Source organism: Neoarius graeffei, chromosome 23, assembly GCF_027579695.1.
Source record: "Neoarius graeffei isolate fNeoGra1 chromosome 23, fNeoGra1.pri, whole genome shotgun sequence".
In the NCBI taxonomy this organism is placed as follows: domain Eukaryota; kingdom Metazoa; phylum Chordata; class Actinopteri; order Siluriformes; family Ariidae; genus Neoarius; species Neoarius graeffei.
Window position 1 is genome coordinate 29566257 of NC_083591.1, and position 12040 is coordinate 29578296.

Consider the following 12040-nt stretch of genomic DNA (forward strand, 5'->3'; position numbering starts at 1 on the left):
TTTGGTTTCCCCCACAGTCCAAAGACATGCAGTTAGGTTAACTGGCTACTCTAAGTTGCCCATAGGTGTGAATGTGTAAGTGTGCAGAAAGGAACTGGCCACCCTACTGCTACAATACTGGCCAAGTTAATAAAACATGGTTCACTTCAAGCCTTGATTGGTTTTGGCAGTAATGACAGCATTTTTTTTTTTTTTATGTAAGGGAAATAAAGACTTGTTGACCCTTATATTATTTTCTAAATGATTACTGTTCACAGCTTTTAGCACATTGCTCTGTAAGGTAATTTAAATTACTGCTATGAATCTGGTTCTGATGCAGCGATTATCAACTGTCTTTGATCATCAGCTGGAGTTTGTGAGAAAGCGTTACCACAAGGATGTGTTGAATAACCCAGTGGTGATGTTGAACTTTTGTCCTGATTTGCTGTCCGAGCCTCCAGAGTTGCAGCAGGCCAACAGAGAGCTTCTGTTCCTAATCAACTGCAGTAAAAACATGACGCAGCACAGCATCAACAAGATCAAGGTGCAGAATAAAGCTCTCTCATTCATGGAAGACTCGTTTACTTTTTACATGAATTTCTAAATCTGGCTGTTGTAAATGTTTTTTCTAACCTTGAAAGTGATGCTACCTGCTAATCTCTGCAACTCCTCTACTCTCTCAAACAGGAAGGTATGCTGGTGGCTATTAAGAGCCTTCCTAGTAGTGCAATGGTAAACATTGCTGGCTTTGGCTCTGTTGTAAAGCCTCTGTTTGCCTCCAGCAAGCCCTGCACTGATGTAAGTGCTCACTCCCTACATAATCATAGGAGACAGGCATTGCTATGTTGTAGCAGAGGGCTGTATGAAACTACCCTCTGCAAAATTTAGATCCGGTCCTGATTCTGAACTGAGTTTTGTCTCTAACTTTACCACCCTACAGGGTTCATTTTCTACCTTGATCCAGAGATATTCCACTGTATCGCATCTCAAAAATAGGAGCATAATATTCTATACAATTATTATATAATCTCATCTCATCTCATCTCATCTCATTATCTCTAGCCGCTTTATCCTTCTACAGGGTCGCAGGCAAGCTGGAGCCTATCCCAGCTGACTACGGGCGAAAGGCGGGGTACACCCTGGACAAGTCGCCAGGTCATCACAGGGCTTTATTATATAATTATATATAATAATTATATATGATGATATAAACACTTTTATTATTATTATTATTATTATTATTATGAGTTAAATCAGTGCACTCTCTTCTTCAAAGTTTCACCAAATGGCTTTATTTGTGCAATGTATAGCTGATCTTAACTCTGTATATCGCCAGGAGCACTTTACTGACAAAGCCTAATGACACTTTAGACGTTGCCTTAAATTGGTAAAATCAGGTAAAAATTCAAATTCAATCCAAATTGCTTGAAACTGCTCTCACTGAATTCAGAATTGATTGCTATACAACATACTTTTTACTGAATTAAAATGTTTATCTGTTCTTGAGATATTACCAATCAAAGATTGGAAAAAATGGCTTAATTTTTAGAAAACTTACCTAATGTTATGTATTAGGAAAACATGGCCCAAAATGGGCCAAATTAACGAATGAGATCAAGTGGGGTTTTTTTCTTAATAACTTTTTTCCCAATATATTTACATGGGGCGGCACGGTGGTGTAGTGGTTAGCGCTGTCGCCTCACAGCAAGAAGGTCCTGGGTTCGAGCCCCGGGGCCGCCGAGGGCCTTTCTGTGTGGAGTTTGCATGTTCTCCCCGTGTCCGCGTGGGTTTCCTCCGGGTGCTCCGGTTTCCCCCACAGTCCAAAGACATGCAGGTTAGGTTAACTGGTGACTCTAAATTGACCGTAGGTGTGAGTGTGAATGGTTGTCTGTGTCTATGTGTCAGCCCTGTGATGACCTGGCGACTTGTCCAGGGTGTACCCTGCCTTTCGCCCATAGTCAGCTGGGATAGGCTCCAGCTTGCCTGCGACCCTGTAGAAGGATAAAGCGGCTAGAGATAATGAGATGAGATATTTACATGGAAATTGGCAGGCACATAGATGGTTGTATACTGAATATAAAGTTTGAAAATTTAGTAAAAACAAATTATGCAAATTAGTATTTAATTAGTAGTAATTATGCTAATTAGGTTTTTTTTTAAAAAGGTTAAATCGGTACATTCTCTTCGAAGTTTCACCGAATGGCTTTATTTGTGCAATATAAAGCTGATCTTAACTCTCATTTATACATCACAAAGAAGGAAAAAGAAATGGTAATTTATAAAATATGCATAAATAAGCATTGAATGTCATTCACGTCTACCATTCTGTATCAAAATAAAAAAGTAATAAAATAATATTTCTGGGCGGCACGGTGGTGTGGTGGTTAGCGCTGTCGCCTCACAGCAAGAAGGTCCGTGTTCGAGCCCCGTGGCCGGCGAGGGCCTTTCTGTGCGGAGTTTGCATATTCTCCCCGTGTCCGCGTGGGTTTCCTCCGGGTGCTCCGGTTTCCCCCACAGTCCAAAGACATGCAGGTTAGGTTAACTGGTGACTCTAAATTGACCGTAGGTGTGAATGTGAGTGTGAATGGTTGTCTGTGTCTATGTGTCAGCCCTGTGATGACCTGGCGACTTGTCCAGGGTGTACCCCGCCTTTCGCCCATAGTCAGCTAGGATAGGCTCCAGCTTGCCTGCGACCCTGTAGAACAGGATAAAGCGGCTACAGATAATGAGATGAGATAATATTTCTAATACCCTCTTTGTGCTCTGTAGGACTTTGTATTTCTAAGTAGGGACTACTAGTGTTTATATGAAAGATTATAACTGATTATTTTGATTAATATTTCCAGATTTCAAAGCTAACCTCAAAAAAACGGTTAGCCACATCCAATAAGCAATTCCAATTAATTGAATTGAAATCGACACTCGCATTTCTGACTTCCGTTTTTTAAATGTCATTTCGACCACTAAAATCTCAATATTTTTCATCAAAACTACAGTTATATTCTAAAATAGTTATTTATTTACATGAATCAGTTTAATTTGAAAACATAAGTAGGTAAAGCTATGAAAACTCACTTCAAAGTCTCCTGTGAAGCATAACATCAAAATTAGCAGATCGAAAATTTTGCTGAATACTTCATCAGAAACAGTGAGAACTAGAGAACATTCCTATAAAAGTTATCAGATTGATATACACAAGTAATCCAGTTGGAAACCGATCAGAAGAGAGCCTGATCACTTTCCTGTGACTCAAAAAGTACCGGCAGTTTCCCAATGTCATGCAAGCAGAGAGTGTATTCTGCTGTACCAACTTCAACCTGCGGTACCCAAAGTACTGAACAGATCTTAACGAGATAAATTTCTTTGGAGAGCAGAGATTATAAGCTTTTTAATGATAGTATTCAGGATAGAAAATATTCAAGAGTTAAGCAATGACAGATTTGGAAACTCAGATGAGCGTCTGCATGCACAATTTGCATAGCACGGCCAGTGAGCGTCTGATATGCCTACTTAAACTATGCTAATGACTAGTAAGTGTTGTGGGGTGTGTGCGTGCACGTGTGTGTGTAATGGTCATTTATCTGCAGGCAATCTATCATGCTGATAAGAGCTCATGTCCTTGTTGGTACAGCAGGTTGCCATGGCAGTGCTGTATCAGGTTTTAGCTGCTCCAGGGTTAAAGACACATGCAGCCATATGGTGACCTATTTGATATTTTGCATCATGTATTAGGAAAAAGCAAATTTGGCTTTGACTGCACTGTTTAAAGTTTTTGCATACAAAAGTAACCCACCCTAGATACCTGTAGCTATTAAGTGAACTGCCTGAGAAATGACAATACCAATTTAGAGCTGATTTATAAATTGCTGGCTGCTTGTACATAAGGCTGCACACCCACATACAAGATAAAATATTTGTTTCTATGACCTTTTTAGACTTTACAGTTTGTCACATCACAATTTATACAGTTTATCCAGGATAAAGTATAAAGGTGAGTGAAAGAAGTACAGAGATACACTGATCAGCCATAACATTATGACCACTAACAGGTGAAGTGAATAACATTGATTATCTCACTACAATGGTGTCTGTCATGGGGTGGGATATATTAGGCAGCAAAAGAAGTCAGTTCTTGAAGTTGATGTGTTGGAAGCAGGAAAAATTGGCAAGCGTGAGGATCTGAGCGACTTTGACAAGGGTCAAATTGTGATGGCTAGATGACTGGGGTTTGAGCATCTCCAAAATGGCACATCTTGTAGGGTGTTCCTGCTATGCCGTGGTTAGTACCTACCAAAAGTGACAGGGTGGCCGCGGGTCCTTAAAAAGTCTTAAATTTAATTTTCCTAAAATAAGGCCATTAAAAAGTCTTAAATTGTCTTAAATTTCAAACCCCGTGGTCTTAAATTTTAAATCTTAAATTTATGGAGATTTTACTCAGTTATATCGTTAAAATGTGGTACACTTTGGATGGGGAAAAAGTTTAATCATTTTTGATGCTCACAATTATACCGCGCAGGCTCCGAATCCACCGGTTGCTAGACACACGCGTGCTTGACAACCACTTAGTGCCTGATCTGTTGTGTAAGTCCTGTCGTTTGAGAGAGAGAGCAGCCCTGCCCCTCTCTGCTCCCTGAGTGGAGCTTGTCGCCTTGGTAACGGTGCTCAGGTGCAGGGAAGAGACAATATGACAAGCAAAGAGCACTTTTTCTCAGAGTTCCCTCTCCTCGAACAATGCTGATTTACACGGAAACGAAAGGAGCTATTCACAAAATTCTTGCACATTGAGCACTACAAGGCTCCCATGAACACATTGATGTAAGTTTTTTGTCCCTAGTGTAAAAAATCTGGACAATAGTGCGAGTTAAAAACAAGTGACATTTCTGATTTTGCAGTCGAAGCGCTGCCAGGTTTATAATGGGAGTCTATGGGGCAGCGCGCCTGTCCTCTCCTTACTTTCAGGCTTCTCATTCAAAAACTGTAAGTCCTATCACTCAGGTAGACACATTGTGTGAATCAGGACAAGTGTGACTACAACTTTTGAGAAAATTGTGTGTAGAGTGAAAATTGTGGCTGAAAACGCAGTTTAAATGAGAAAGTTAGAGCTTTTTTTTTTCCAAGCTGCCTACACTCTAAACTCCTGAGCCCCACTGGTGTGTAACGCAATAGACACCCATTATAAAGCCTGAATTTCTCCAGATTTGCTCATGGTGTTTGATCTGTGACTGATCAAAAAGTATAGAACCTAGCAAAAAAGTTGAATGCCAGATCCACACAGGAGAATTTTGTCTCCGTTGTAAAGTTTGAGTCATGTCTCTAGGTGAAAGCATGCCAGAGCAGTGGATGTTTGAAAAACATTGAAAATGTGTAATTTTTTCAATTAATTCCATAGAAAATGAATTGTAAATTTTGCGTGAAATTTTGTAGAATGCTGAACAAAGTAATAGCATAGTGAGTCCGATCGAGCCGCACGTTTTGATGTATTGTTTGTCTGTGTGCGATGTACGGTTATTGGGTTATTCAAAATCGAAATTTGTACAGAAGATGAAAAACGGAAGAACAAGAGTTTGCTGTGCTTTGCTCCCTATATGGGAGTCAATAGTTTGCAATGCATAGCACTGCATCACTAATAATAAACTCCTGTGCACGCAGTTCCCAGGATTAAATGTATTTTCCACAGACCATTTATTTATTCACTTTACTCAAATACAAAGTAAAATGGCAGTAAATCATCTTTCTTTTCTTGCGTATTGCATCATGAGGCGTTCCTGGCTTGTAAATCTCTTATTTTCGGTGCATGACACATTCACGCAGCTGAGCATGCTATGAATTAACAACGACAACAGTCTGCAGTGGGGCTACACAATTAAACACTCGGCGAACATTTCTCCATTTGTGTATGAAAATACACTCCAACCACTCAGTTTGGTTTCATTTACAACCAACGGTGTCTTTTGATGCCAGCACGTAATTGAATGAGAGAAGACTGGTTTACCGGAGACAAAATAAGCGTCATCTCTGCTTCTGTTCCCTCTGATGTCGCCTCCAACGGCCCCGACACACTACTGCCTCCGCTGAGTGCGCGCGCACACACACCGCATGTCGGGGCCGCGGATGAGTTACTCTCCCTTGATCAATGAAGTCGGCGGGGAATTTGTGGTTATTATCGGTACAAACAGCGCGAATCACAGCTTAAATGAGTGCGGTTCAGTTTGACATTGTCAGTCCGTTAGATAAACATTTAATTTTATTAAAATCGTAAATTAATATTTAGAGCCTGTGGGCTACAAAAATAATAGTCATTAAAGTAGCCGGCTGGACTTAATTGTGTAGTTGGCTGTATGGCCGGCAGCCGGCGCTTGTGGAAAGCCCTGTCGAATCAGCTCTGTGCATGCGCCGTGCGGCACAAAAAAATGGCAGCCACCATGAAGGAAGGAGATCCAGAGTTTTCAAACATTTGCTTAAGTGTGAAATCTCAAAATGGTATTCTAGCGAACAACAAAATAGTAAAGATTCAGAAAAACAAATCATTCAGTGATCATTTTAATAGTGTAATTTCATCCGAACTAGGCCTAACGCTCGATTTAGAACTACAAAAAGTCCGTGTGTCGGACATTTTAAGTACCTTTGTAAAAGTTTTGCAAATGTTGCAGTCAGCATTTAAAATGCTAACTTAAAGTTTTTGTACACGTTTCAGTTGATTAAACTGTCATTTTATTAAATGTGTCTTTTTTTGTAATAAAAAAGTACTGAAAGAAAAAGCAAACACAGCATTGCGATTTCTTATCCATCCATTAAAAAAAAATCACTCCCTCCCTACTGAAAATTTTTTTTGCTCACCCGGTGGACAGGAAACAGATTTTTTTTTAAGGATGGCCTTGGATTCAAACGTTGTGACTGCATTCTGATTGTCACATAGTTACAAGTTTATCCAATCCTTATATTGTGTTCTGAGTGTGTGAATGCCTGTCAAGGAAAAGAAATGAAGTACTTCTACTAGAATAGTGTTTTCTGGTGAATGTTTACAAGAACAATAATTTACATTAAATTATATAGGTTTTTTTTTTTCAAAAGAGTACGTTTTTGTGTGACTTTAGATTTGGTCTTAATTTTTTTTGGAACATGGTCTTAAAAAGTCTTAAAAAGTCTTAAATTTAACTTGGACAAACCTGTAGACACTCTGAGTGATCCAAGGAAGGACAACCGACGAACCGCTGACAGGGTCATGGGCATCGAAGGCTCATTGATTGATTGGCATGAGGCATCAAGGCTAGCCCATATGGCAGGGCTCTACATTAACTTTTGAAACCACTTGTCCTGTCGGGCAAGTTGAAAGGAAATTTACTTGTCCGAATGTAAAGTTGACTTGTCCGAAGAAATAGCTCATCTCATCTCATTATCTCTAGCCCCTTTATCCTGTTCCACAGCATCGCAGGCAAGCTGGAGCCTATCCCAGCTGACTACGGGTGAAAGGTGGGGTACACCCTGGACAAGTCGCCAGGTCATCACAGCCGAAGAAATATTTGAGAAAAAAAAAACACAGATAAACTATTTGTAACCCAGCAATCTTTATTGCATTTGTTTCTGAATTCACAACATATGATTGACACCATATGATTGATACCATAATTCACAAATTATTATGCTGAAATTCAGAAGCAATATATTCCAATAGAGTAGAAATTATGAACATAAAATTTTAAGAACAAAATAACTATACTATGAGATCCAGAAACACTAACCATTATATATGCACAGATCAGTACTCTGCAGTTCAGTAACAAATATCACAAAAAGTAACATTATCATAAAATTTATGACTTGATGAGATATCACTAGTTTGGACAAGAGAAACAAATAATGCTACAAATAAAAACAACTGATAACAAAAATCTATTCACTGCAGAAAAAAAATTGGACTCCATCAATCATTAATTTATTTATGAGAAATTGAAAACCAGAAAATTAAAATTATATATATTTTTATTTTTAAATTATTAACTTTGAATATATATTCTCCACTGATTAATTGTTGTCTAATTATTCAGTGTGGCTTCTGTATGGTATTTAATGGTCAAAAAAAAGATAATTAATAATTTCAAATAATCCATAATTATATCTAAATTATAGAGCCCTATGTTTCAAATTCCTAAACTCCCATTACTAATTAGTTAATTAATACAGCCGGTAACCTAATTAGCAGCCATTTGACAGCTTGGTATTTCATAGATAACTTTCCCCACAGCCCTGTGATGACCTGGCGACTTGTCCAGGGTGTACCCCGCCTTTCGCCCGTAGTCAACTGGGATAGGCTCCAGCTTGCCTGTGACCCTGTAGAACAGGATAAAGTGGCTAGAGATAATGAGAATGAGAACTTTCCCCACTCCTATCTCACTCCCTGTCAATCCACATGCATGCAGGCGCACATTCCAAGCCCAGCACACCCTGCCACATGCTCGGCTATATAATGAACACTACCAACAACAATTCAAAGATTTGAAAATTACCACATACTCAACGTAAATATACAGTTGAATAATGATCCCGCCAACAGAAATGTCAACAAATCTACGTGTATGACACGATTAAAACCAGTCATAAATGACTGTTTACTTTTCAGCTCAAATACACGAAGCGGTATTGGCCGGTTTTGCAAGTGGAATATTGCGCATGCGCACATCGCTCTTTCCAAATAGAAACATCCGGCGATTCATCAAAACAATATGTCGAGTGAGATGCTTCAGAAATCATGTGAATAAACTGATAAATTTGATATGTAACCCGAATATCGGCATATTTTGGCACTTGTCCGATCGGACAAGTAACTGAGATGATGAACTTGTCCAACATAACGTATCACTTGTCCCAGACAAGCGGACAAGCGTTAATGTCGAGCCCTGTATGGTCCAAGCCCACAAGAGTTACAGAGCTACTGTAGCACAAACTGCTGAATAAAATGAATGCTGATACCGTTCTGTTTTAGCCAGCATTAACTTTTTCAGCAGTTTTTGCTACACTAGCTCTGTTGTGGACTTGGACCATATGGGCTAGCCTTCATGCCCCATGCAAATCAGTGAGCCTTCAACACCCATGACCCTGTCACCGGTTTGATGGTTGTCCTTCCTTGGACCACTTTTGGTAGGTACTAACCATTGCACACTGGGAACACCCTACAAGATGTACCATTTTGAAGCTGCTCAGACCCAGTCATCTAGCTATCACAATTTGGCCCTTGCCCTTGAAGTGCTGTGCTCCTCATGTACCGGTCATGCTCACCAATCAGAAGTGTTCCAAGACAACTGTGTTTACACCCAACAACAAACAAGTGAACCCCAATGGAATGTGTTCCATATGTGGTGCGAAAAATGGCCACCACTGAGCCAGAAGCAATGTTGGACAATTTGTTCCCAAAGAAGAGCAGCACTTCGGTGGTATGGGAATATTTCAAGTTAGAGACGACAGATGTGCAACAAAAGGTATTGTGCAAGGCATGTTGTGGAACATTCTTGCATTAAAATATAGAGCAGTAAATATTTTGATGATATTTCATGTGGTGATGTTCCATCACCTGTTTTAAATATGTTATACAGTGAATATTGAACTGAAGCTTGACTTAAAAAAAATCACAAATCAAATCGCAATATCTGCCAGAAAAAATTGCAATTGGATGTTTTCTCCAAACCACTCAGCCCTAATGAGAATTTTTCTCAAATTCCCAAAGTATATTTCAAAAATGTGAACACATTCATTCTTCCAACTGAACATGCATTCCTGATATACGTAAGGTGCATATAAGAATAAAAAATATAGAATAATCAACTTACATTTTATTTTACTTTAAATTTAGAGTAACTCTCCATCTTCTAATATAGATAAGGGGAGACAGCAGCTGTTTTGTAGACTAAAAATTAATTAGCTTCGAATTATTTCCCCTTAAACAGTGAAATATTGATTTCCTTTGACTATGTAAATATTATGAGAATTCAGAGTATTTGAACACCAAAATGTGTTTTTGACAGCTTAGTCTACAGTAAGGTACATTCATTTGTGATCATCTAGTGTTAAAATATGTCCATGTAATAAATCTATTGCTCAAGCCTATAGCTAAAGATTCTATCTATCTATCTATCTATCTATCTATCTATCTATCTATCTATCTATCTATCTATCTATCTATCTATCTATCTATCTATGACCTCAGTATCAGCTGTTTTGAAACAAGGTTTTGTTTCATCAGCTGATATGGATTATTATATTATATATCCTTACAAGATGTCTAAAAGAGTCTGTCATATCAAATTCTTGTTTCAGTAAGCATTAGAAAACACTCTTAATGTAATGTTTTACTACATAAAGCATTGATTACAGTAATCTGAATTTATATAAATAAATCTCTGCCATCTATGTCGATCTTTATTCAAAAGATTATCACGGACCAGGTATTAGATTATGTACAGAAGTTGCATGCGGATCTGTGTGGCAATAACCTGTTGGGGGCACTGTCCTGGGTGTACCATCAACCTGTTCATCGTAGCTGCCCTCGACAGCTCTTCATCCTCACTGATGGCTCACTCAGCAATGTTGGCAAAGTTCTGGAACTAGTCAGGAGGAACACCTGTAATGCCAGGTAACACCTAAAACATAAATATCTACCACACCAGGTAATTAAAACATAACCTCCAGCGAACAATTATAGATAAACTCCTGGTAGGTAAATATGTAACACTATCACCATTAAAGTTACACCTGGAGCCTCATATATAAATAGGTAGGTACAAAAAGGTTCTGCTATTAAAAAATGTACACCACTATTAAAGTCAGTATCTCACAGTCACAAGTAAAAGATTGTGCATGTATGCTCAATTTTGTGTTGATTAAAATCTTTATAATTAAGGGCTCTTTATGAGTTTTTAAAGTGGTATTTAAACCCATTTAATAAAGGGGCAATCTTGAAAAATTTGTGGGGGGGTTCCCCCCAGACTGGATCACAAATTACAATCTTAGCACGATTATTTATCATGTTGGTTTTAAGACTATTTGCAAGTTACTGAACAGAGCAACCAAAATAATCTCCCTGTTGTTGAAAATATATCTTTACAAGGAAACAACCTCAGAGGAAAGGCATTACACTTAAAGCCCAAAGTACCACTTCAACCAAAGTACGTTTTCAAGTGCATTTCCCAAACAATGTTAAAAGAATAAACAAAACCTTAGTAAATGGAATGTTCAGTAAATGGAAAGGTGATTGGCAGGCAAGTGAGCATTCAGATACTGGGCTCAAAGGGTCACTGGTTTGATTCCCTGGACCAGCAGGGCAAATCCATGGCTGAAATGCCCTTGAGCAAGGCACCTAACCTACAACTGCTCCCTAGGCGCTGGGTATGTATGTGTGCTTGTTGTACATCACTCTGGATAAGTGTCTGCTAAATGCCTGTAATGTAATGTAATATCAACGCAGGTCAGGTAAAATAAATGTATATCATGTACGCAAGTACAGTATTTACTGCAGATGTTGGGGTGTAATGCTGAGTGAATTTTGGTAGGCAGTGGGTTGTTGTTTTTTTGGTGAACAAGTCCACAGTAGTTTTTCTGAAACAGTCAGGGGGGAACAACCCAGAAATCAAGTATTCCATGAAGATACACACTACTGTGTGTTTTTCTCTGTGTTTTCTTTTCTCCAGAACCATCAGTTAGCATCTTAAGTATGCTTTATTTATTGTACAGTCTTAGATTATTGATGATTCCTTGTGCAATGACATTTTTTTTGATGGGGGTATTGGCTGTGTTTCAAAATGGAGCCAGTTATTTATAAGCACTCTGGGCATTTAAGAGCAAAACACTCAAACAGACCTGAGCTGAATTCTAAGCAGTGTGTGTGTGTGTGTGTGTGTGTGTGTGTGTGTGTGTGTGTGTGTGTGTGTGTGTGTGTGTATCTTTGGCTCCCCCTTTCCTTAGACAATTAGTGAAATGGCCCTGATTATTCTCAGAGGAATACTAACAAATTACACACTCACTCTACAGTATGTGCGACCAGTTGGGCTTTAGTTTTGAAGATGGGGGAGGA

At 38.8% G+C, this 12040-nt stretch overlaps 1 protein-coding gene across 1 annotated transcript in view; it reads left to right on the forward strand.

Moving 5' to 3' along the window:
* vwa5b2 (von Willebrand factor A domain containing 5B2) overlaps window positions 1-12040 on the forward strand; it is a 133967-nt gene that overhangs the window by 53896 nt on the left and 68031 nt on the right. The window contains exons 7-9 of the mRNA XM_060906037.1: window positions 347-523; window positions 667-777; window positions 10401-10603. Coding sequence (XP_060762020.1) covers window positions 347-523; window positions 667-777; window positions 10401-10603 — 491 coding nt within the window. The remainder of the gene's footprint in view (window positions 1-346; window positions 524-666; window positions 778-10400; window positions 10604-12040) is intronic.